General features: G+C 39.6%; 1 protein-coding gene across 1 annotated transcript in view; it reads left to right on the top strand.

The window, feature by feature from the left end:
* Positions 1–27,533, top strand: part of Med14 (mediator complex subunit 14) — a 108,044-nt gene that overhangs the window by 69,650 nt on the left and 10,861 nt on the right. Inside the window, 11 exon segments of the mRNA XM_013026762.1 lie at positions 1,020–1,096; positions 6,790–6,950; positions 7,035–7,181; positions 8,456–8,547; positions 9,539–9,691; positions 10,005–10,274; positions 15,344–15,484; positions 18,465–18,576; positions 22,370–22,501; positions 25,148–25,330; positions 26,668–26,903. Of these exon segments, the coding sequence (XP_012882216.1) occupies positions 1,020–1,096; positions 6,790–6,950; positions 7,035–7,181; positions 8,456–8,547; positions 9,539–9,691; positions 10,005–10,274; positions 15,344–15,484; positions 18,465–18,576; positions 22,370–22,501; positions 25,148–25,330; positions 26,668–26,903 (1,704 nt within the window).

Genomic DNA, 27,533 nt, shown 5'->3' with positions numbered 1-27,533 from the left:
AACCATCCCAGCCTTTACTTCCTTTTGAATTTGAACCCCTACTCCCTACTTGGTTAGCAGCTAGTTTTCTAAACCTCTGCCCTCCCCAGGCCACAGAGAAGGACTCATTCAAATAATTAGAGTTTCCTTTTTGGAAGAAGGTATGTATAGATACCTGTAATAGAAGACCTGCCAAAGACAAGAATATCTTCAAAAGATCAGAAGACTTTCTGCCATTCTTCAATAACTTGTAGTTTCATGGGAAGTATTTCAAGTATTACTCTACTTTCTTCTTAACTCACTTTCTGAGTCCTCCAATTGGAAGACGTTCTCACTGGATAATCATTTGCCTCATACAAGAAATAACTCATTAAATACAAAAATGTATTTCAGGGGCTGGGAAGGTGGCTCAGTGGTAGAGCAATTGCCTTGCATGCCTGAGGCCCTGGGTTCGATTCCTCAGACCACATAAGCAAAAAGAAAAAAGCCGGAAGTGGCGCTGTGGCTCAAGTGGTAGAGCGCTAGCCTTGAGCTGAAGAGCTGAGGGACAGTGCCCAGGCCCAGAGTTCAGGCCCCACAACCGGACCCCCCAAAAAATGTATTTCAGCAGTTACAAACTTTAAAAATACTGTTTATGATAAATAAAGAGATATGACTATGAGTGAAACCTTGTTTTGAGGCAACAATAGAATTATACAAGAATACACCTTATTTTTTCAGGTACCTCTTTGGAAGCCACTAGAATTGATTCTGGATTGCTTTTTGCTCACTGATAAAATTAGGTGAATCTCATAAATTTTGAAGATTTGCCACCTGTGAAGATATTTAGAGATTCTGGGATGCTTTGAGTTTCAGTTGACTCAGTAGCTTCTTAGAAAATCTTAATGGCAAAGATAATGTTCATAACTGATAATGTTGTAACTTTGGGAAATTACTGGTTCTAGAATAGATGTCATGAAAATCAAGACAGTAGTACATAGAAAAAGTAATTTTTTCTGTAAACTTAATGGTCTGGTATTACTGTGCTTTTCTCTTTCTAGTTATCCAATCTGGAGATTCCACATCAAGGGGTGCAAGTAGAAGGTGATGGCTTCAGCCATGCAATTCGCTTATTAAAGTAAGCCCTTTTCACGTGTCTCACTTGATATCATGGATTACTGTTATACTCCCAGAGTTGTTCCTCTCTTTCCATACAACAGCGAAAAACCAAAACCTACGAATGTGACAGATTTCTGCACAGAATTACCAATGTCCCAGGTGGAAATGGGTCCAGTCCCCTAAACTTAAAGAGTGGCAGTCTGGCACCACTGTTTTTTAGGATGTCTTTCCTCTGCTTCTCATTCATTCAACAGGTATTTTCTGAATACAACTGGGTGTTGGACTTAAATATTCATAAAGCCCTTCAGAGTGCTTTGGGTTCACATAGCAGAGGGATGTGGGCTACTTCAGAAGTCAGGAAGGGTATCCCTGAGGAAGTAAGTACCAGTTGTAGTCAGGCTGAAAGTAAGAATTAGCCAGAGGGAAGGGAAGTGGGGTTAGTTCAGTGTCCCAGCCAGTGAGTAGCTGTTAATGCAAAAGTGTAGTGTCTTAGATGGATCTAAAAGGAGTTTATTGTAACTGGAGGTTAAAGGGAAGGACTATAGATGTAAGCAGGATGGATTAGATCCTGCAGGGTGTTTCTAAGTGTCTTCCAACAATTTAGACTTAGTGTTAATAACACTAAGAAGCCCTTACAAGGTAGGTGCTGTAGCATGTGCTTGTAGCCTAAATTTACTAGAAGGCCAAAGCCAGAGGGCCACTTGAGCCCACAAGTAGAACAGCCTAGGCAATGTAGATTTCATCTAAATTAAAAAATAAAATAAATAAAAAACACAATGAAAAAACCATAGATTATTTTAAACAGACACTGACATCATTAGGTGCTTCTGAGAGCTCAACCTGATTGCAGTATAGAGAATAAATTGGAGGATAACAAGATCAAAGTAGCAAAACCAGTTGCTGAACTGGTTCATGACAGATTTGTTAGTAGCTTAGTCTAAAGTGGGTTCTACAAGTAGTTAAGGATGATTGTTAGCCTCGTGGTGTTGGCTTACACCTTAATCCTATATACTTAGGAGTTTGAGATATGAGGATCACAATTCAAAGCCAGCCTGGGCAGGAAAGTTTGTGAACTTTTATCACCAATTAACTACCAAAAAAAAAAAGTGCAGCCAAGCAGATACAGGTGGCTCACGCCTGTAATCTTAGCTACTCAGGAGGCTGAGATCTGAGGATCATAGTTCAAAGCTAGCCTGGGCAGGAAAGTTATCTCCAGTAACCCACCAGAAAACCAGAAGTGGTGCTTTGGCTCAAGTGGTAGAGTGCTAGCCTTGAGCTGAAGAGCTGAGGGACAGTGCCCAGGCCCAGAGTTCAGGCCCTACAACTGACAAAAACAACAACAATAACTATTCTTGGCAACCACAGATAAGAAGATGGTAACACTTGTGTTCTATTCTTTTTAGATATATTTTTCATGGTTTGTAAGATTTTGAAAATACCTTGTTCTCAGCATTTTTACAAGAGAAGTTTCAGTCTCCTTTATGAACTCGAGACACCAAGAAAACTCCTTCAGAGTCCTGCCTAGGAGGGAAGCACTTCTTTTTTTCTTTTTGGTCAGTCGTGGGGCCTGAACTTTGGGCCTGGGTGCTGTCCCTCAGCTCTTCAGCTCAAGGCTAGCGCTCTACCACTTGAGCCACAGCGCTACTTCCAGCTTTTTCTGCTTATGCAGTGCTGAGGAATTGAACCCAGGGCCTCATGTGTATAAGGCAAGCACTCTACCACTGAGCCACCTTCCCAGCCAGCACTTCATATTTTTAAGTTCATTTCATAATAGCTTCTCATGCTTTCTAGACAAATTCTACCATTTAAACCATGTCTCCAGTCCTATGCCGTAATTTTAAAAGAAAGTCTTTAATTTTAGCTTTTATTTATTTAGAATTTAAAGGAAAAATACAGAAATGGATAAATTAAAGATATGTTTGTCTAGCAAATGCCCATTATCATGGTCAGGTATGCAAGTGAAGAAAGAAAGCATAAATGATAAATATCTGATTTTTAAAAATAAAAGTCCTACACAGATATAACTAGCACCCAATTGTTCTACTGCATTTAACCTTGAGAAACTCTCCTGTTAAACTTTTAGTTCTAAGTATGTTAAAATTAACTAAGAGTATAAGTTGTTCTTCTACACATTTTGCTCCTTTCTTGCTGAAAATATGTGTTCTTATTGAACTTTTCCAAATATCAGCTGAGCAGACCTCATATCATGCATCTCTTAAATCAATGTATCAGATGTATCTTGGTAAATTCTAATTGCTATGGTCTACTACCCTGAGAACCACGTGCTTGTGGTGACTAGTTTTGAGCTCTTGGGCAGTCTTTCCATCTTCTAAACTCACATTACAGTTCCAGACATTGTCCCTATACTCTGGCCACACTTCATTGTTTATTGTTTTGTTTTTGTCTTTATTGTGTCTTTACTTCCTGTAACTTATACCACTTACATACAAGCACAGATCTTTTTCTGCAAGTCACAGAACTCTGCTAATCCGTGTGTGTGTGTGTGTGTGTGTGTCTATAACCTTTATAAAGCCCATTCCTCTCTGCTTTTAGGCACACTTATACTTCTTTTACTAGCACTTGCAGTGACCTCTCTGCTTTTGTACTACCAGGCCATCATGTACTTTCTGATGTTTGTAAGGCTCCTCCAAACAACTGACTCATCTGCCTTAAAAGACTGTAGCCTTGTCCCTCAGTTTGTTCTCTCTGAAGTTACAGAGGAAAATCTGAGCAGCTATTTAAAAATAAAAATTTGTTGGGCACCAGTGGCTCACGCCTGTAATCCTAGCTACTCAGGAGGCTGAGATCTGAATCGCGGTTTAAAGCCAGCCCGGGCAGGAAAGTCTGTGAAACTCTTATCTCCAATAAACCACCAGAAAACTGGAAGTGGCGCTGTAGCTCAAGTGGTAGAGTGCTAGCTTTGAGCTGAAGAGCTGAGGGACAGTGCTCAGGCCCAGAGTTCAAGCCCCAAGACTGACCCACCACCCCCCCAAAATAAAAATTTTAATTGATGAAAATTTCCAGATAAGATTAATCCATTTTTGAAAATACATTTTCCTCAGTTCTTTCTCTGGCTAATAGAAGCTTAGTTTCTTTTGGGAGGACCTGGTTATCATCCCCACCTTATTCAATCATGCTGAGGGGATTTCCTATTATGTTTGTAGCCTTAAAAGTGAGAAGAAGAAAAAAGGGCTGGGATTATAGATTAGTGCTTATAGATTATAGATTAGGGTGCTTGCCTAACATGCACAAAGCACTTGATTCCATCCCCAGTACTAAAGGGGAAAAAAGTGAGTAAATAGTTTATAGGTGCTGGAAAATGGAGCCAATTATATCTGTAGCACAAATTAAGAAAGTGACATAATGCACTTTCAGGGTCCTGCTATGCCTAGAGCATAAATTTTTCTCTCTTGAAAACATGTTAACTTCTGTGCATTCATCTTCTAAGCAAACAGATTTCATATAAAATTAGCCTAAGTATGGAAGGAAGACAATATATTGCATTTATGTTTTCAAACTCGAGATGTCTGTTTAAATTGGCTCTGCTTTATAATTTCTTTGACAAGATTCATAAAATGTAAGGGTAAGACATACAAACCCATGATCTACCTATCAAGTTCAAGAATGAACATACAACATATACAGTTTCTATAACTACTGAAAATATAGTCAGACAGTATTTTTCTGGTAGTGATAAAAAGAATGTAGTGTAAAAAATTAATTTTTGAGATGAACTCTTACTTTGTGGCCTAGGTTGCCTTTGAATGCAAGATCATCTTGCCTCAGTCTTCTAAGTAGGATTTCAGTGTCTAACTTTTGAAAAACTTTAAAAAGCTCAATACTGAGGGGCAGACAATATGATAGTTTCAATTGAGAAAGATTTGGTACTAAATTTTATTTTTATGCTATCTAGATTGCATAAATCTTGCTGCCCATAAATGTTTTTGGCACACCTAACTCTTGTTTTTTTTTTAAATTGTTTATTCTAGATTAGTGGTTCTTGATCCTCAGGCCATTTTACCCTTCAAGGGACATTTGGCAATGTGTAGACATATTTTTGATTGTCATTAACTGGAAGAGGTGTGGGAGATGCTATTGGCATCTAGTAGGTTGAGAGGAGGGTGGCATAGGGCAGCTCCCACACCAAAGAATTCCCCAGCCCCAAATGATAGTTTTGCCAAGACTGAGAAACCCTGTTCTAGGTGTTACATCTTGAATAAGAGATTCCTGTATTTCCAATTAAATATTTGTTTTCTTTGCCTTGTTATCGATAATCACTATACCTAGTCTGAGAATTTACAACCCTCTGAATTAAGGGATAATGCATAATTAACATATTACTCCATCATTTCATCCATTGTTGAAATAACTCACTAACAGCTAATATATCTTAATGTCATAATGGTTGTTGATAAAATGAATAGTCCATAAAGCTGTAGAAGAAAAATATTTAGGGAGGTATTTGGTTTTCCTGGGATAATTAACAATAAGTATTTTCTCTGTTGTTTTGTCTTGTTCTCATCAGTGCCTTATAAAATAATTCTTTATGCTGGGAAACTGAAATTCAGAGAGGTTAAACGTGACTAAGTAAAAAGTAGACTTAGGGCTCTGACTCCAGAGCCCTTATTCTTTATATACTAAATTGTCCTATATTCGAAGAATAGTTTTACATATGTTTTGTTTCTCATGTTGTGTGTGTGCTCATGCCAGTCCTAGAGCTTGAAATCTAGGCCTGGGCACTGTTGCTGAGCATTTTTGCTCAAGGCTAGCACCCTACCACTTGACCTACAGCTCCACTTCTGGCTTGTTTTGGTAGTTATTTGAAGAGTCTCACTTTTTTGCCCCGGCTGGCATTGAGCCATCATTCTCAGATCTCAGCCTCCTCAGTAGGTAAGATTACAGGTGTGAGCCCAGCTAGCCTGTTAGCTTTTTCTTGAAAGTGTTCTAGATAGATTTTGTAGAATCAGTATTCTTAATTTTTCATCCTGTAGAATTGTGATCTTTTTGAATAAGATTATGGATAACAACAAATGTCACTTAGGTAAAGTAAGAGTTCTAATGTAGGTTAGTGATAATGAAAATGGGTTTAAAAACTGCCACTTAAGCTGGGCCACTGGGGGCTCATGCCTGGAATCCTAGCTACTCAGGCACAAAAGTCCACGAGACACTTTTTTTGGGGGGGTGGGGGGTGCCCGGGCGGGGGGTGCCCGGTCGTGGGGCCTGAACTCTGGCCCTGGGCGCTGTCCCTCAGCTCTTCAGCTCAAGGCTAGTGCTCTACTACTTGAGTCACAAAGCCACTTCCGGCTTTTCTTCTTTTTGCTTATGTGGTGCTGGGGAATTGAACCCAGGGCCTCATGCATGCAAGGCAAGCGCTCTACCACTGAGCCACCTTCCCAGCCCCCACGAGACTCTTATCTCCAATAAACTACTCAGAAAACTGGAAGTTACGGTGTGGCTCAAGTGGTAGTGTGCTAGCCTTGAGCTGAAGAGCTGAGGGACAGCACCCAGGCCGAGTTCAAGCCCCATGACTGACAAAAAAAAACAAAACAAAAACTCAAAATTGCAACTTGCTGTGGGTTAATTGCTTCCTTCCTTTGCAGAAGATATCTCGAAGCAGACTGTGAAGCTCTGTCGTGCCCTGACTGATATTATTAACATTGTGCTTTGTCATGCTGTGTAAAATCTGCTTCATATACTCTCTTTTATCACCAGAATCCCTCCCTGTAAGGGTGTAAATGAAGAAACCCAAAAGGCTCTGGACCGCTGTCTTCTCGATTGCACTTTCCGATTACAGGGTCGAAATAACCGCACATGGGTGGCAGAGTTAGTGTTTGCAAATTGTCCACTTAATGGCACTTCTACCAGGGAACAAGGTGAGATCTTTCACACACTTAGTCTTTGCATATTTCTGGATTTTTAAAAGTGCTGATTACTGATAATCTCTTTTAATCCTGTAGGACCATCTCGGCATGTTTACCTGACATATGAAAATCTGTTGTCTGAACCTGTTGGTGGTAGAAAAGTGGTTGAAATGTTCCTTAATGACTGGAATAGCATTGCACGATTATATGAGTGCGTGTTGGAATTTGCACGTTCTTTACCAGGTACATGTAATAATTTTCTTTTTGTGTTTGTGCTCTTGGTGTTAAGGGGGATTGAATTCTTTCTTGAGCTTGTATAATCTTTTTTTCCTAAATTAAAACACTAATCCCCCATTTTTACCTGAAAAAGTAAAACATACACTTTGTTTTAGAAAATCAAAAGTATGTCTAATGAAAAATTGTGTTTTTTTTCATCTCAGGTCAATTTTCTCCCCTCCCTCCAAGACAACCACTGTTAAGTTTCCACAAGTATACCTGTGAATAATACATTGGTGTGTTTGTTATAATAATGTAGTACTTATTCACTATATGCTATAAACTATAATAAACATTTTGTTCATGTAAACTCAATTGACAATCTGCTAGAAGTAGACAATCTTCATTTTATAAAAGAAAACAAGTCACACCATTAAGAAGTTACTGAAATCCTCTAGCCATATGCTTCCTTGTTCTAGCCCCCTTTTTTATTGTGAAAATACTGTACAGAGGGGTTACAATTACATGGCAAGATAATGAGTACATTTTTTATCAAGCATTGTAGCCTCCTCCTTTGTTTCCCCTTCCCATCCCTTCCCATCCTCCCCCCGACCCCCCTACCAAAATCTCCTCCCCCCTCCCCCCCACTAAAGTTGTAAAGTTTGTTTTCAACATAATGACTTGTACATCTCATTGTTGCAGTGGGTCCACCTGTTTCCTTTTTTGACCATTTTTTTTTTTCCTTCCCCTCCACAAATTTTATACCAACATCAAATACAGTGAAAGCAGGGGTTATACCGTAGGGGAGGGACATACAAAGCAACAAAGAAATAATCTTAAAAATGTGTTAGAAACAATCGCACGAAAGAAAAAAACATTTGAATGCATATCTTAAGGTTCATTTCTCTAACATCAACTTATCTGACTTTTTCTGCTTGACTCAGACATATACTAGGTATTGCAAATAAGGGAAACCATGGGACCTATGTTTCTTTGGGCCTAGCTTACTTCACTTAATATAATTTTTTCCAAGTCTTTCCATTTAGCCCCTTTTGTAGTAATGGGAGCATACTACCTATGGCGGTTTTTTTAAACTAAATTATTTATTAGACACCCTATTTATATAGTTTTGGTAAAGTGGTATCCTTTTTAAATTTATATTTTAATCCCTAATTTTTTTTTGGAAGTAGTTGGGTTCAAACTCAGAGCTTCACATTTGCTAAAGAGGAGCTCTACCACTTGAGCTATACCTCCAGTCCTCAGATTTTGTACCAGTAATCTTTTTGTTTTCTTTCTCTTAGACATACCTGCTCACCTAAATATTTTCTCAGAAGTTCGTGTTTATAATTACCGAAAACTTATTCTATGTTATGGAACCACCAAGGGAAGCTCGGTACGTCTATGAATTAAAACTTAAAAGTTCCTTTTCTATAAATGTTTTAAAAATCAAGAACTCAAAAAATATTAAAATTACTTTAAAATAAGGGATCAAGCGAAACCTATGGATAAAATAACATATTTAAAATGCTTGAGTATTATTATACTCAACTCTCTAAAATTGAAAACTTTAGAGTTTACAGTTTTTAAAGAGTTTATCCACAGGTTTTTGTTTTGTTTTTTTGTCAGTCTTGGGGCTTGAACTCAGGGCCTGAGAGCTGTCCCTGAGCTTCTTTTGCTCAAGACTAGCACCCTACCACTTGAGCTACAGCACCACTTCTGACATTTTCTGTTTGTATGGTACTGAGGAAGCGAACCCAGGGCTTCATGTATGTTAGGTAAGCATTCTACCGCTAAGCCACATTCCCAGCCCTATCCACAGTTTTATGTTTTTGTTTTGTTTGTTTTTCTGTGTCAGTACAAGTGCTTAAACTCAGAATCTGGATGCTGTCCCTTAGCTTTTTCCACTAAAGACTGGCTCTCTATCACTTGAGCAACAGTTTCACTTCTGACTTTTTTGCTGTTGATTGGAAATAAGAATTATATGGACTTTACTGCTTTCAACTGTGATCCTCAGATCTCAGCCTCCTGAGTAGCTAGGATTACAGTTGTGAGGAACCAGATGTAGCTTTTATTTTATTGAGAGAATTTAAAAATGTGGCTTAGTGGTAGAGTGCTTGCCTAGCATGCATGAAGCCCCGGGTTCGATACTTCAGCACCACATAAACAGCAAAAGCTAGAAGTGGTGCTGTGGCTCAAGTGGTAGAGTGCTAGCCTTGAGCCAAAGAATCTCAGAACAGTGCTCAGGTCCTGAGTTCAAGCTCCAGGACCAGCCAAAAAGAAAAAAAAGACCTCATTAATCTTCTACATTTTGCCTTTTAACAGTTTTTTCTTCTGCTTGAATGTTACTTTCTTGGTTTCTAAAATGTACAATCTGTTCAATTTAGATTAGTATCCAGTGGAATTCTATCCATCAGAAATTTCACATTTCTTTGGGAACAGTTGGTCCCAACTCAGGTTGCAGTAACTGTCACAATACCATTCTCCATCAACTTCAAGAAATGTTCAACAAGACACCAAATGTGGTTCAGTTATTACAGGTAATGAACTTTATTTTCCATCTAAAACTAAGACCTTATTGGTAGTTGTGCCCCATGCAAAATTCAAAAAAATCATGTAAACACCTTTCTTTACTGACAAGGTAAGTAGGTGCCTTTGTCTTTTATATCTTGAACGTTGCATTGATAATTTTATCAGACCTCAGCGATCTTCTTTGCATTTTCCGCAAGGGAATGTTTTAGAGAATGTTCCAGAATGATAATTATTTCATTTGTGAAATTTATACATTGAAAATTCTGAGGAATTGGCATTTGTGCAGAAACTGGCTACCTTCATCGTGCTTGTTCTTTATAGGTACTGTTTGATACTCAGGCGCCATTAAATGCCATCAACAAACTCCCCACTGTGCCGATGTTGGGCTTAACCCAGAGAACCAACACCGCCTACCAGTGCTTCTCTATTCTGCCACAATCATCCACGCACATCAGACTGGCCTTCAGGAACATGTACTGCATTGACATATACTGCCGGAGTCGAGGCGTTGTGGCTATACGGGATGGTGCCTATAGTCTTTTTGATAACAGCAAGTTAGTTGAAGGTTTTTATCCTGCACCAGGATTGAAGGTAACAGACTTTACTATATAGCATGACACAGTAAACATAACCATGATCTCTCAAACAATTCCTCTGAGGGAGAAATGGGCCAAAACAACACAAGTCTTGTTTGAAATTGAGTAAGTAGCAATTAATCAGATAATGAGTTAATAACTCATCTCTACAACTTAATTCTGAAGGAGCTAGAAGTTCTGATGAAGTGCTGTGCCTGTGTGAACCAGATTATAGTAAGTCCTTTATTTCCTTACCCTGTGATGAATAAGATAGAGTATACTAAAGAACATCGTATTTGCTTTTTAAAACTTTAAGTGTAGTGTTTAACATTAATTATTTAAAATGTTTATCAGTTCAACTATGATGCTTTCTAAAAATGTGATGACCTGTATTATAACTACAACTTCTTTTTTTTTTTTTTTTTGGGTCCGGTTGTGAGGCCTGAACTCTAGGCCTGGGTGCTGTCCCTCAGCTCTTCAGCTCAAGGCTAGCGCTCTACCACTTGAGCCACAGTGCCACTTCCGGCTTTTTTTTTCTTTTTGCTTATGTGGTGCTGAGGAATTGAACCCAGGGCCTCAGGCATACAAGGCAAGCGCTCTATCACTGAGCCACCTTCCCAGCCCCTACAACTTCTTATGTTATGGCTCAGTTATTTGTGTCTCCAGTATAGAGTTAGATAGTTCTAAAAGACTTGTTTTGAAAAAAAAAAAAAACTGCAACCCACTCCTGCCATTTTCCTGCCCCTCAGAGACACCTAGTTTCAGTCTTTTATGGTTGATTTTCTTGATGTTTATATCCATATCACGAAAGAGCATGCTTAGTGTTATTTGTTGACCTTTTGCTTAAGACATTATCTGATACTCACTGTGAAAATGGAGGGATTTAATTTTTAAAATTCTTCTTTATATACTCTTTCCCCCTTCTAGCCTGTTCCTATGATGTCAGCATGTTCTTCTTTCTTCCTGTCTTTGTAATATGGTTAGATGAATCGTTTTGGTGTTAACATTATAAACATGTAAACATTATTTCACCAAGCTTACTATTATTGCTTTTCCTTTCTTGTTCACCATTTATTTTCCTGGAATTGTAATTCTTATTTCCTGAAATTATTAATTGGCTCTTTGTTTGTGGAGAGGGTTTAGCTTTTCACTGTATTTACCACTAATTCCATCTTTAAAAAATCCATTATGTGGGGCTGGGAATGTGGCTTAGTGGTAGAGTGCTTGCCTCACATGCATGAAGCCCTGGGTTAGATTCCTCAGCACCACATACACAGAAAAACCAGAAGTGGCACTGTGGCTCAAGTGGTAGAGTGCTAGCCTTGAGCAAAAGAAGCACAGGGACAGTGCCCAGGACAAGCCCAGGACTGGCCAAAAAAAATTCATTATGTAACTCTCCTTTCAATACATTGAAAAATATCTGATGGCTTATTGGTTTCTTATCTGTTTCAATTCAGGGCCTTGTGTTTGTTAGGCAAGCACTGTACCTCTTGAGCCATACCTTCAGTCCTCTTTGGTTTTAGCTAGGTTGTTTTGGGCTGGGCTTGGTGTGCTGAGGACCTGAGCACTGTCCCTGAGCTTTTTTGCTCAAGGCTTGTGCTCTACCACTTGACCACAGTTCCACTTTCAGCTTTTTGGTGGTTAATTGGACATAAGAGTCTCACAGACTTTGCTGCTTGGCTTGCTTTGAACCTCAATCCTTCTGAGTAGCTATGATTGTAGGTATGAGCAAGCAGGGCCTGGCAACTTTTAGCTTTGTGTGTGTGTGTGTGTGTGTGTGTGTGTGCGCGCGCGCGCACGCGCATGTACACACGCGCATGTGCATGCACACACAGCCATTGGTCCTGGGATTTGAATTCAGGGCCATGGGTACTGTCCCTGAGCCTTTTTGCTAAAGGCTAATGCTCTGCTACTTGAGCTACAGCTCCACTCCTAGCTATTATCTTGAAATAGTTATACAGAGAGGTTTTAAACAAGTCAGATTATGAGTACACTCCTTCCATCATTTTCTCCCTCTTTTCCTATCCCATCCATACCTCTTTTACATTTTTTGTTGGCATCAATTAGTTTTACAGTGTGTGTGTGGGGGATTCATTTTGACATGTCCATATATGAACATAGTACAATGATCAGTCTCACTACCCATCTGTCAGTCTCTCTCATCCCTCTCTCTTCCCAGATCAATCTCAACAAGCTGAATTGTTCCATTTTCATACATGTACATAAAATATTTTTACCATATTCACTCTCTTCTCTCCCCATTAGCCTTCTCCCTTTCCACTAGTTGCCTTGTCCCAAACCGGACCTGTTCTACATTTCTGTTCTTTTCTTTAAATGTATGCTAATTGCTCAAAGAGATTTCACCATGGTATTTGACATGTGCATGACACAATATTTTAATCAGATTGATCCCCTTGTTTACTCTCACTTTCCTCATCTCTACTATCTTCTTATTTAATAGTTTCCACCAAGTTTCCTTTTCAGAGGCAATGAATTTACCCTCCTTCATTCCCCTTCCCCACCTCCAGTCTCAAATGGTCCCACAATTTTATATATCTGTCTTTTCTATATTTTATGTCTAACATCCGCGTATGAGGGAAAACATTTGACTTTTGTTCTTCTGAACCTAACTTCCCCTTAACATGATGTTCTGTTCATCCATTTCCCTGGAAGTAACAATTTAATTCTTTATGATTGAACAATACTCTATGGTATACACACACACACACAGACTCCAACTTTTCTGGATTCACTCATCAGTTGTGGATATGAATAGTGCTGCAATGAACTTGAATGTGCAAACATCTCTGTTATAGCCTAACTTAGATTCCCTTGGCTATGTGGCCAAGAGTGGTTCATTGGATCATATGTTTAGTTTTTTGAGGAAACTCCATATTGATTTCCATAGTAGATTAACTATTTTACAGTCCCAACAGTATGTTAGAGTTCCTTTTTTTCCCCATATCCTTGCCAGTATTCTCGATGATGGCCATTTTGACTGGGGTGAGATGAAATCTCAATGTCATTTTGATTTATATTTCTGACATGCCAGAGATATTAAGCATTTCTTTATATATATTTTTGTCATCTGTACTTCTTTCTTTTTGTCTCTTTTGTTGTTGGTGGTCATGAGGCTTGAACTCAGTTCCTGGGTGCTGTCCCTGAGCCTTTCTGCTCAAGGCTAGCACTCTACTACTTTTGAGCCACAGCACCACTTCTGGTTTTTGGTGGTTAATTGGAGATAAATAAGAGTCTCATTGACTTTCCTGCCTGGGCTGGATTTGAAACATGATCCTTAGATCTCAGCCTTCTGAGTAGTTAGGATTGGAGATGTAAGCCACTGACATCTGGCTTTATCTTTTCTGTTTGTTGTAGTTGTTTTTGGTTCTATGGTTTGAACTCAGGGCCTGGGCAACTCCCTGAGCTCTTTCGCTCAAAGCTGACACTCTACCATGTTGAGCCATACTGCCACTTCTGTTCTTCTGGTAGTTAATTGGCCACTTTTTTTTGACAGTATCACCCCTTCTCTCACTCTCTTCCAGTTTTTCCTTACCATCCTATCCATAAAGTTGTATAGTTCATTTTAACAGTGTCTAGTGAGCACCATGACTACATTTGCTCACCTTTTTTTCTATGTTTTGTTTTTGTCTCATTACTTCTGGAAGGTTTCTTCTTCCCTCCTCCTTCTCCTCTTCTTTTCCCCCCTCTTTCTCCTTATCCTCCCCCCTTCTTTATTTTTCCTCCCAGGATTTTTTTTAATTTTCAAAAACTCTTTTTCTTACCTCTTTTCTTCCTACATAATCTCCATACTTGTTCATCGTAGGGTGCATTGATTTCTTTCATGTTAGTGTCTTTCTTCAAATATCAAGCAATTCTTTGATGTCTTCTCTTATGTAAAGCTAAGAGTTACTTACCTTACAGATGTATTGACTATGGTTTTTATTGCAGGAGGATCTGCTTGGGCCATACTTTCAATGTCAGTAGCTTTAGGTCTTTAAGTCTTGGTCTGCTGTGAGTACCAAGAGAAGAAGATCCAAGTATCCTAAATAAATAGTACGCAACAGACTTCCAATTTGAGGGAAGTCAAATGAGAGGAGGTCAATATTCTCAACTTGAACTATATAGACTTTAATCTTCCATTTTCTCTCCATTATATCTTGGAGTCTCCCCCCAACCCAAGCCAGCTCTTCCTTCAAGGGGTGGGAGTCAGCTGAGCTCAGGTGAAAGCAACTGAGAATCTAGGAGAGTTTAAATGTCTTTTAAAGAGATTTTAGAAAGAGAGAGAGAAAGAGACTTTCACCCAGTATTCAGTTTTTAGTCCCACCTCCACCCTCATTTCCAGAGGTATCTGGTTCTGCCAGTTCCAAAATGTCTTGGGGATTTGGATAGAAATAGCCTTGTTTCTTGGCTTTCCCAATGGCTTGCTTAGGGTATGACTCTCGCATCTAGTGTGGTTCAACCATCTGCTTCACAGCTTCACAGCTTTCAGAATGTATGTCTATTTTTTCTCTTCTTTTTTTTGTCTTTATGACTTACTATTTTTTCTTAGTAGTTTTAGTAAGATATTGAGAGAAGATAAAATATGTGTTGTAAATCCATTATCTTTAAAAGTCAGACTATATGTTTTTAATAACCCTTTAATGCTTCTGAGAAGCTTGTGATTACATATTTTTGAAGAATGGGAAAGTGGGTGTATAAAAGTAGGAAATTATGCTTGAGACAAACTCTTAATAGCCTTGCTCAATTTTTTCATGACACATCCTATAAAACAGATTGTCTTATTCTTGATGGTTTAAGATTAAATCATTAGTAAATATATATTTTATAGCCATCTCCATGGCTGTGATTGACAGCCAGTTATGATTAATGGTCATAATTGTAAAGCCAAAAGTTGTTTTGATATTCAGTTTTGCTAATCACTTCACTCAGTCCTACCCCTTTCTTCAAAATTAGTAATATCTCCTTTAGATTGTCCTACTAATTTTCACCAGTGGATGTAAACTTCATTTCTACTAAAACATTCTAAATTACTGAAATATCCTACTAAAATTAGGTAATCTAAATTTTGCCTGTTTATATCCGTAGACATTCCTGAATATGTTTGTTGACAGCAATCAGGATGCTCGAAGAAGGTCTGTGAATGAGGATGATAATCCTCCTTCTCCTATAGGAGGAGATATGATGGACTCCTTAATATCACAACTCCAGCCACCACCCCAGCAACAGGTAATGTCTCAGTAAAATTCCAAACAGGGTTGGTTGATTTTTTTTTAGTGTTATTTTTTTTTATTGTGAAAATACTGTACAGAGGGGTTACAATTACATGGGCAAGATAATGAGTACATTTCTCATCAGGGTTGGTTGATTTTTATAACTTCACAGATTGTATAGGTGACAGGTCCATCATGAGCCCAAGATGCCCAGGAAATCCTTAAGAAAAAATATTGAGGGCTGGGAAGGTGGCTCAGTGGTAGAGCGCCTGCCTTGCATCCATGAGGCCCTGGGTTCGATTCCTCAGCACCACATAAGCAAAAAAAAAGCTGGAAGTGGTGCTGTGGCTCAAGTGGTAGAGCACTAGCCTTGAGCTGAAGAGCTGAGGGGCAGTGCCCAGACCCAGAGTTCAGGCACCATGACTGGCACAAAAAAAAGAAAAAAGAAAAAAATATTGACAGGGATTTGAGGAGGATGGGACGTGATAGGAAGTGATAGTTTGGGGGAAAAACATTAATCTCAGACACATCACATCGGTGCTTAAAGTAATGTAATTCCAAGGATGAAAACATCTACAGAATCTGAAGAAGTCCTTCGTAAAATTTCCTTACTAAGGGCTGGGAAAGTGGCTCAGTGGTAGAGCACTTGCCTTGCATGCTTGAGGCCCTGGGTTCGATTCCTCAGCACCACATAAGCAGAAAAAGCTGGATGTGGCGCTGTGGCTCAAATGGTAGAGCACTAGCCTTGAGCTGAAGAGCTAAGGGACAGCGCCCAGGCCCAGAGTTGAGGCCCCACGACTGGACCCCCCCAAAAAAATTTCCTTACTAAGTATTTTATATAGAATGCACAGTTTTGTTGTTATTTTTTGTGTCAGCATTATTCAACTCGGGGCCTGGGTGCCCTTTCTTAGCTTTTTCACTTAGAGCTGACACTTGACCCACACCTCTACATCTGGCTTTTTGCTCGTTAGTAGAGAGATAAAAGTCAGACTTTTCTGCTGGAGCTGGCTTCAAACATTAGTTTTCAAATCTCTACCTCCTGAGTAGCTAGGATTACAGGCAGGAACCACTGGTGTCTGGTAACCTATGGGAAAGGAAGAATATACAGAGTCTTAAGAATATCGTAGTTTTGGTACCACAACTTTAAATATTTTAAAAATCTACATTCTTGGATAAAACAAAGTAAAATGCATGGTTTTGTAATTTGTGATTTAGAACGAAATCTAAAATGGCTTAAGAAGAATAAGAAACAAGATAGACAACTTTGAGAGAGAGAGAGAGAGAGAGAGTGTGTGTGTGTGTGTGTTGGTCTTGGGGCTTGAACTGAGGGCCTGGGCACTGTCCCTGAGCTTTATTTGCCCAAGACTAGTGCTCTACCACTTGAGCCACAGCTCCACTTCTGGCTTTTTTGATCTCCAATTAAGGAGATAAGAGCCTCACAGATTTTCCTACCTGGGCTAGTTTCAAATTTGATCTTCAGATCTCAGCCTTCCTAGTAGCTAGGATTACAGGTGTGAGCCCACCATTCCCCAGCTACAACTTTGTTTTTAAGAGGGGCAAAAGAAGCCAAATATGATGGGGCACACCTGTAATCCCAGCACTCTGGAGGCTAAGGCAGAAGGGTTACAAGTTCAGGGCTGGCTTGGGATACATAGAGAAGATCTTGTCTCAAACAGATGAGGGACAAAAGATTTAAAACATTTCATAAAAGATGTCCAGCCAAGCACTGGTGGCTCATGCAGATTAAAAAGTACTAGAGGTGCCAGGCGCTGGTGGCTCATGCCTGTAATCCTAGCTACTCAGGAGGCTGAGATCTGAGGATCATGGTTCAAAGCCAGCAGGGGCAGGAAAGTAAGTCTGTGAGACTCTTATCTCCAATAAACCACTAGAAAACTGGAACTAGTGCTGTGGTCAAGTGGTAGAGCATTCGCCTTAAGCTGAAGAGAACAGGGACAGCACCCAAGCCCAGAGTTCAAGCCCCACGACCGACCAAAAAAAAAAAAAAAAGGTACTAGAGGTAAAGATCAAAGTGAATGAACAGAGGTCAAATGGTTTTATAGTCCACCAAGTATAAGATGCACCACTTTTGTTTTATATCCTGCTCCAAAAACCAAACAAAAGCTGGGTACCATGCCTGTAATCCTAGCTACTCAGGAGGCTGAGATTTGAGGATCAAGATTTGAAAGCCAGCCTGGGCAGGAAAGTCCAGGAGACTCTTATCTCCAACAAGAAAAAGCCAAAAGTGGCACTGTGGCTCAAGTGGTAGAGCGTAAGCCTGAGTACAAAGCGGCTCAGGGACTGTACCTAGGCCCTGAGGTTAAGCTTCAGCACTGGCAAAACAAAACGATTCAAGTTATTTAAATTAACATGTCAGGAATTGAAAGATTCACTGGTTTCAGAGATGTGAAAGTGTGTGGGTAAATGCCTTAGAATCAGGGAGATGGTAGCTAAACAATACAGATAATTCCTGAGATGTTAGATAAAATGAGCAAAGTATACCCTGAGGCATAGAAGCAATGATGTTGCAAGTAAGGAATGAGGATGTTCTTAGTGTCTAAAAACTTTTTTTTTTTTTTTTTGCCAGTGGTGAGGCTTGAACTCTGGGTCTGGGCGCTGTCCCTCAGCTCTTCAGCTCAAGGCTAGCACTCTACCACTTGAGCCACAGCGCCACTTCTGGTTTTCTGGTGGTTTATTGGAGATAAGAGTCTCACGGACTTTCCTGCCCAGGCTGGCTTTGAACCGCGGTCCTCAGATCTCAGCCTCCTTAGTAGTTAGGATTACAGGTGTGAGCCATCAGTGCCCAGCTTAAAGAACATTTTTGAGAGTCAGAATTTTCAAGCACTTAGTGTGTACTTTTGAATTTTTTCATGTTTCACATTTCCTATTTGGTGACCAATGAAGTGTGCAAATTAATATTATAGCTATAACCAGGGAAAACCATACACTGTCTGTGGCTGTCTATTTACCAACATTTAATTATCTTTTTTTTTTCTCAGCCATTTCCAAAGCAACCAGGAACATCAGGCGCTTATCCTCTTACTTCCCCTCCTACGTCTTATCATAGCACAGTCAATCAGTCTCCCTCTATGATGCACACTCAGTCTCCAGGTAATGTTTTACTTATTCTCTTGTCGTATTGAGCTTTCATCTTCAGTGCACACTCCCTCACACTATGGCTCATACGCTCATTAAGAAGCACTATGCAGCCTCCTGCTTCAGAGCGAATTCTCTTTCTAGCATATGGCTACATATGGAATGTGGGTTCATCAGTATACATTGTATACATGTGTGTTAATGTTACAACTCCTCCCCCTTGTATAACTAATATATCCTAATATAAACAATCCTAGCTACTCAGAATGCTGAGATTTGAAGATCACAGTTCAAAGCCAGCTCATCAAGAAAGTCCATGAGATTCTTATCTCCAATTAACCACCAAAAAGCTAGAAGTAGAGCTGTGGCTCACATGGGAAAGCACTAGTCTTAAGCAAGGAAAAGCTCAAGTATAGCCACCAGGCCCTAAATTCAAGTCCTAGGACCATCACAAGAAAAAATTTATCAGTTCAGCAACTGAAGAATATATTATCATCATTGGAGGTTATTCTAGCTTATTAGGAAAAAACATGCATAATAACCTTTTTCTTCTTTTTGTACAGTTCTGGGAAAGAAACCTGAGAACTTGAGCTGTACTAGGCAAATCTTCTTTCACTGAACTATATTTACCCAGCCCAAACCCTGATTATTTTTTTAGTAACGAACCCAACAAACTCATTTACGTTTTCACATTGTAAAGCAAAATTTGAAGTATGTACTTTTTTATTTTGTAAAATACAAAAATATCCTTTTAGATTGTATAAGTGTCTGTGTGTAAAAGAAAGAGAGATTTATATGAGTCAGCAGAACCTAGTAGTCTACAGATGAGAGGTGTTAGGGATATCACTTGTCAGCTACTTATTTTGTTTGTAAAATGAGAATAATATAAAATCCTTTGCTTAGAGATAGGAGAATTCAATGAAATAAATCACATTAAGTGTTTAGTCTAGGGACCTGGTATATGGCCCATGGCACATGCCTCTTTGACCAGCCTTGTTGCCCAGATGGGTTTCCAGCATTAGTCAGGCACTTCAGATGCTCTGTAGATCCCACCCCCAGGGCATGGCTCTCAGTCATTCAGATTGCTCTTACTATATAGTAGCAGAGTTTTCGAAAAAGAAAGAAATATCCTCATTTTAAAAATCTTTCAATTCTTGGGGCTGGGAAGGTGGCTCAGTGGTAGAGCGCTTGCCTTGCATGCCTGAGGCCCTGGGTTCGATTCCTCAGCACCACATAAGCAAAAAGAAAAAAGCCTGAAGTGGTGCTGTGGCTCAAGTGGTAGAGCGCTAACTTTGAGCTGAAGAGCTGAGGGACAGCACCCAGGCCCAGAGTTCAGGCCCCACGACCGGACCCCCCCCAAAAAAATCTTTCAATTCTTATTGTTTGAAGATAGAATATGGTTTCTCCATTTAGATTGTGAAAGAGCTTTCATCTATAAGCCAGGAGTGATGAATGTTATAAAGAGATCATCCAGAGATTTGAAAGCCTATTTGGTAGGGCTTGACCATTTCTTTGGTGGAGATATTTTGCCTTTCCTGTTGTCTCTGACACTGGTTAAGCCCAGACTTGAAGGACAGGTCATAGATAGATGACTAGGTATAAAGAAGGCACAGATAAAGAAGGTATTCCAGACAGAGCACATGGGGTATGTGGCACCAGTGATCCCAGAGGATAGTAGACCTGGTCCTGTTAGAGATTTAAGGGCCAGTTAGAGATTTCAGCTTTTACTGTGGAGGTGAGCCATTATTGGATTTTAATAGTGTCCCAGTGGGGCTTTATTGGCCTCACTATGGGATGCAAGCACAGCTAAGGAGGGTGTTCTCTTCACCTTTTTGGTTGTATAGTCCTTAGAAATTTCTTTTTTGTTTTGTGCCAGTCCTGGCCTGAACTCAGGGCCTGGGAGCGGTCCCTGAGCATTTTTGCTCAAGGCTAGCACTCTACCACTTGAACCACAGCTCTACTTTCAGCTTTTTAGTGGTTAATTGGAGATAAGAGCCTGGCTTCAAACCATGATCCTCAGATGATAAGTTTCCTGAGCAGCTAAGATTATAGGCATGAGCCACCAGTGCCTAACAGTCGTCAGAGATTTCTAAGTTAAGACATGCAATTGGCTGTTTTTAAGGCCTGTGGTTCACAAGATGCTAAAGCATGTGTAAGTCCACATAACTGGGCCAGTTCAGCTACTAGGACCAGGTAGGGAATAGGAGGACACTCAGAGAAATGGAACTCCAAGAGAGTGATTCTCTGATGTGAATTGAGATTGTTGTTACATTGAAGAAGGGAGAACAACAATTTTGAAATGATTATAGTAGCAGACAGATATATAGTGCTTGCTATGAATACACCAAGCCTTATTCTCCATACTTCACTCATTTAAATCCTCACAGCAAACTTGTGGTGTAGGTTCTGCTATTAGCCCCATTTTATGGAGAAAAATTGAGGCATAAAAAGCTAAGTCACTTGTCGAGCCATACAGCTAAATAAGTACATATAACACTTAAAGGTTAAAAGTTGATCAACATACTTATTGGTATAAGATATTAATCAGGTTATTACAGAACACAAAAATAGGAAATTATCCTACAAACTAGTATAAAATATACAACCCGCTATTACTGAAGATAGTAATGGAAATGTAGCAAGTGCTTTAATGTTGCATTCATTCATAGATATTGTAGTCAAGAGTTTCCCCTTTCATAATCTTAGAACTAAACCAATGGCTTTAAGTGCCATCATTAAGTTAATGTCTTCTATTTTTTTAAAAAATAATCTATTCTAGAGCTTGCCTTAAAATGCTAGGCCTATATTTTCTACCTATCCATTCAGCATTTCTATGTGTCTAGTAGCTCTCTGAAACTTGGCATGGTTGATATTAAGCTCTGTATCCCCCTCTCAGTCCTGCTGTTCCCACAAACACTCCAGTAATTGGAGTCCCTTCCTTCCTGCTACCTGGCTTCATGGCTGTTAGAGTTATGCTAGACTCCATTTTCTTTGTTACCTACATCCAGTCATTTATCAGACACTGTCAGCTATACCTTTTTACCCAGAATCCATCTAGCTTGTACTACCTCAGCCTTCAGTCTCCCTTGTCCAAGCCACTGGTCCTCTCTCACTTGAATAGTTGTAGCTACTTCTGACTGGTTTCTCTGGTTTGCCTGGAATATTGTATCCCCTAGATACCTTCAGCTGTGGCCAGCCAGAACTTTTTTTTTCTGCCTGGCTTGCATAGCCTTTTCTTACTTTATGAAAATATAAGCTCCATGAGTACAGGAATTTTCTTTTGTTAATTACTTCATCCTCAATGTCTAGAAACTGGTAATCATGCCTACTTGTTGAATGAGTAAATAAGAATACAAAAATAAACTAGATTTTTTGTTTTGTCGGTTGTGGGGCTTGAACTCAGAGCCTTGGCGCTGTCCCTGAGTTCTTTCGCTCAAGGCTAGTGTTTTGCCACTTTGAGCACACCACTACTATGTTTTTTTGGTGGTTAATTGGAGACAAGAGTTTCACTGGATTTTCCAGCCTGGGCTGGTTCTGAACCATGATCTTAACTCAACCTCCTGAATAGCTAGGCTTGAGCCACCAGCACCCAGATATTTTTTTCCCCTTATTGGTCAATGTGCGAGATAGAATTGGGCCCATGGAGTTGAATGCTGTCTTTTTCACCAATGAAAGTTTTCCATTGTGCAGTTTATGGGAGCTTTACTACCGATTTCTGTAGTCTCTAGTGAGATTTTTAACTTGGGGTCCTTGGGCAGGACATAATAAGTGTCCTGCAAGATCATCTATAATTATTTTCCTTTATTAGGAAATCTGCATGCTGCCAGCTCCCCCAGTGGGGCTTTGAGAGCCCCATCACCAGCGTCATTTGTTCCAACTCCTCCCCCATCCTCGCATGGAATCTCAATAGGACCAGGGGCCAGTTTTGCTAGTCCACATGGTGAGTCCATACATGGAAGTTGCTATAGCTGAAGAGCTTGACATGAAAGTAATTTTTGTTCAATAAATGTATTAGATTGTTATGAAAATCATCACTTGTTTATTGAGAAATAGTGAAAGAAAAAAAATCTCGAATAGAAAGAAAATTATTTTCTCCTAATCGTACCACACAGGTTAATGACCAGTTGGTCTGTCTACTTTAACTCTCTCTCCCTCTATTATATCCCTTTCCTGTCATCCTCACACTTCCCTTTGCTCTCTGCTTGCCCACTCTCTCACATCTCCCTTGCTCTACTGCCTCTCTACGCCTTGGCTTGTCTGTACCCCAAGATAACATCCTCCAGGATGGGTCCACCTTACCACATGAATTATTTTGCAACTTGAAATTTTTTACTCAAATTTTCTGTTTTAAATGAATTCAGACAGATAAAAGAATAAAGGTGGCAGTCAGTGAATTGTGTTCCTTTTCCTATTCACCTAATTCCTCTTTCCAGAGTCATGTGGTATTACATTAGTAATACATGATATTACTCTTGCAGAGCAAATGTATGTACCCCCCCATACACATAGTAGCGTACTGTACACAGAGTTCACTTAATATATTATGAATAATGTTACATCAGAATATGGTTTCCTCAACTGTTTATATCTATGATTTAATTTTTATTAATATTTGTGGGAATATTTGTCATTTAAAAACTGTACATCATCACAGTACATGGCTTTCTAGTATTGCCTTGTGTGGGCATACCATAATTTAACACTTGTCCTGTATTATACATTTAAAATGTTACCTTTGCTTTACAGTTATTGTGCCAGCCAGGCACCAGTGGTTCACACCTGTAATCCTAGCTACTCAGGAGAATGAGAGCTGAGGATTGCAGTTCAAAATCAGCCTGGGCAGAAAAGTTCCCGTGAGATTCTTATCCCTAAACTAGAAGTGGTGCTGTGGCTCAAGTGGTAGAGCTCTAGCTTTGAGCACAAAGAGGCTCAGGGACAGCGCCAAGGTCCTGAGTTTGAAGCTCCACAGCCAACAAAAAAAGATAAAAAATAAAAATTGTGCCATCTGCACTCATATCCATGATCATTAGATAAGTCGCTAAAAGTAGAATTATAGTCTCAATGGGGTTTAAGAAATTCTGAAGCTTTTAAAACATATTGCAAATTGCTCACCTGAAAATCTGTACCAATTTCTTATAGCAGCACAGGGAAATGTCTGGTATCCTTCATCATTGCTTATGTTGGAGTGTTATAACTTCAAAAAAATCTTGTCTCTCTTAATAGATGAAAATGGTATCATATTGTTTAATGTGTTTCTTTGATTAGTAGTGAAGTTGAATCTATTTAAATGTTCATTGATTTTAGTAATTCTTATTTGGTGTCTGACAGTTTGTATACTTTGTCTACTTTCTTGTGGTGCCCTTTTCTTATTAATTTGTTTGACTTATTTTTATAAGTAAAGACCATTTATTTTCTGATATATATGGTAGAAATATTCCCTCACTGTAATTCGGTGACAAAGGGCTATAAATAATATGTCAAAGGTATTTGCAGGCCGGGTGCTGGTGGCTCAAGCCTGTAATCCTAGCTACTCAGGAGGCCGAGATCTGAGGATTGCAGTTCAAAGCCAGCCCGGGCAGGAACATCTGTGAGACTCTTATCTCAATTAACCACTAGAAAACTGGAAGTGGTGCTATGGCTCAAGTGGTAGAGCACTAGCCTTGAGCTGAAGAGCTCAGGGACAGTGCCCAGGCCCAAAGTTCAAGACCAAGACCCATGACTGACCAAGGGGAAAAAAAAATATTTGCAGGATGAAATTTAAATATCAACTTGTTAATGAAGTTGCTGCTTTAAAACTTAATTCTTGCTTCCATTTTTTAGTCAATATAACTTTTATTAAATAAAGAAAATAAAATCTTTCCTCTTCTCACATGTCTCTCAGTAGAATGAAGCATAACTTATCAGAAGTAGTTGTAATATAATAGTTCACTGGACACTGGTGGCTCACACCTGTAGTTCTAACTACTCAGGAGGCTGAGATCTGAGGACCGAGGTTTGAAGCCAGCCCAGGCAGAAAATTCCATGAGACTCCTATCTCCAAAAACTACTCAAAAAAAGCTGGAAGTGGCACTGTGTGGCTCAAGTGGTAGAGCACTCGCCTTGAGCAAAAGAAGCTCAGGGACAGCACCGGGGCCTTGAGTTCAAGCCCAAGATTGGCAAAACTAACTAACTAAATAAATAATATTTCTACCTCTACCCCTAAAAGGAGCTTTGAGATTATTAAATATTTTCAGATGGATGATAGCATAAATTGTTACATATTAGATATGTGGAAGCTTGTATAGATTTTATCCTTTGTTAGTCCTTTTATTTTCCTACTTCTTGTATCTAGTTACAAAGTACATCAATGACACAAAATAAAAATTGATGTCGTTTATATATTTACATATTATATAAAATTAATTTGTTTTTAATAAAACTATTTTTAAGTTTATATATTAAGATGATAATGTTGAGACATCGATCTTAAGTGAAATATCTTCTTGAAAGAAAAATATTAATCATCATTTAAGGATTTGAATGCTACCAAATAATTTTTGCTTATTAAAATGCAGATTTTTTGAGGACTGTTGTTTACTTTTCTCAGGAACTCTTGACCCTAGTTCCCCATATACTATGGTGTCACCAAGTAGTCGAGCAGGGAACTGGCCAGGATCTCCTCAAGTGTCTGGCCCCTCACCAGCTACCCGTTTACCTGGAATGTCACCAGCCAACCCATCACTACATTCTCCAGTTACAGATGCTTCTCACTCTCCTCGAGCTGGAACAAGTGAGTATCATCAACATTTACAGGGGCAGGGAGGGGAGAGCTGATCCTGGAGCTTGAATTTGGGGCCTGGGTGCTGTCCCTGAGCTTTTGTCATCAAGGTTAGCGCTCTACCACTTGAGCCACCGCTCTACTTCTGGCTTTTTTGGTGATTTTTTGGAGGTAAAAGTTGCACAGACTTTTTTGCGTGGGCTGGCTTTGAACTGTGATCCTCAAATCTCAGGCTCCTGAGTAGCTGAGATTATAGGTTGGGCCTCTGGTGCCTGGCAGTCATCAACATTTTTATGTTCTTTTCTAGTATCACCAAGAAGTGGCCTATTTCATTCTATTCTCATATTTGAAAATTTTAACATTTCTTAAATAGGGTTTTCTAAAAACAAACTTTTATCCATTTGTCAAGTCACTACACAATAACTAATTTGGAATGGACAAGAAGAAATGTGTAATTTCCTCCAGACGTCTTATGGAGTCCCAGTCTTGCTGTCATAACTTGGTGTGTGTGTGTGCTGGTCCTGGGGCTTGATTTTAGGGCATGCCATCCTTGAGCGTTTTTGCTCTTACCACTTGAGTCACATCTCCACTTCTAGCTTTTTGGTAGTTAATTGGAGATAATAATCTCATGGACTATCCTGCCAGGCTGGCTTTGAACCTTGATCCTCAACTCTTAGCCTCCTGAATAGTTAGGATTATAGACATGAGCCCTGCTTATGACTTTTAGCTGTCACATTAATAAGAAATACCTTACTTAACTGACAAAGTTATGCAAATTAACACCAGAGAAGAACTGTTTGAATGTATTTGTTAGGTTTTTTTGCATGTTCAGTGTGTAAAACAAGAATCAAACATTGGCTCACAGTTCTGCAGTTTGGTAGACCCTACTTGAGCGCATGAATATGTCTAGTTTGTACTAGGTTGACCAGGGACTGACTGGCCTAGGTAGCCTCCACTGGCATGGCTTCTCTGCTGTTTGTGGTCTCATGGTTGAATATGACCTTGTTCACATGGTGGCTGGACCAGGTTCCCAGGAGTTAGAAACCTATTGCAAGTAGCCCAGTGTCACTTCCCCATTTGACCAGAAGCAAATCAGGCCAGCCAGATTCCAGATAAGGAAATGGGCCTCATGCCTTGAAGGAATTCCTGCAGAGTTACATTGCAAAAGGGCCTGGCTACAGAAAGGAGAGTAATTATGGCTATTCTTGCTAATAAGGAATTCATGTATTATTGTAATTAATACAGTATAGACTGATTTAGAATAGCAGTGATTTAGGATGAAAATAAAAGAGTAAACAATGAGATAGTATGTATTTGTAAATGAAACGGTACGTTTTTCTTCCCCAAAGGTTCCCAAACAATGCCAACAAACATGCCTCCACCTCGTAAACTACCTCAGCGCTCTTGGGCAGCATCCATACCTACCATCCTCACTCACAGTGCCTTGAACATTTTACTACTGCCCTCTCCAACACCAGGCCTCGTTCCTGGCCTGGCAGGTAGTTACCTTTGTTCTCCACTTGAGAGGTTTCTTGGATCCGTCATCATGAGAAGACACCTTCAAAGAATTATTCAACAGGAAACGGTATGGGTACTTAGCAACCTTCTAAGTGGCAATGGTCAAAAGCAGAACACTGAGTTTGATTGTAGCTCATGTCCTACCTTCTTAAGCAGCTTTTCATCCTGCCTTAGCATTAAAATGGAACTTCACTATTTTTTCCCCATTCTTGTTAGCACACTTCTGCATTTTGTAGTTTCTGTGCTATGATTTCTATGTCTTATAGCTAACATGGACCCAGAAATGTGTCTCATTTTATGGGACTGGAATCATAAGATCTGACCTTACAGAGAATACTTTGCTCTTTGCTTTCTTGTGTACTCTGGTGGGCAGGTCATCTTTGTAGCTGAGTTTCCATTGCAATAAAATTGTTGATGATTAAAATGATCCTTCTAAAATACATGAACAACTGATTTTATTTAAAACTCTTATGTTCAACTGCTTACAAATAATTTTTTTTTAAAAGAAGAAAAGGGGCTAGGAAGGTGGCTCAGTGGTAGAGCGCTTGCCTTGCATGCCTGAGGCCCTGGGTTCAATTCCTCAGCACCACATAAGCAGAAAAAAAAAGCCGGAAGTGGCATTGAGGCTCAAGTGGTAGAGCACTAGCCTTGAGCTGAAGAGCTGAGGGACAGCGCCCAGGCCCAGAGTTCAGGCCCA

This window comes from Dipodomys ordii, unplaced genomic scaffold (assembly GCF_000151885.1).
Source record: "Dipodomys ordii isolate 6190 unplaced genomic scaffold, Dord_2.0 Scaffold96, whole genome shotgun sequence".
In the NCBI taxonomy this organism is placed as follows: domain Eukaryota; kingdom Metazoa; phylum Chordata; class Mammalia; order Rodentia; family Heteromyidae; genus Dipodomys; species Dipodomys ordii.
Note: the sequence above shows the minus strand (reverse complement) of the source record. Positions and strands in the feature narration are given on the sequence as shown.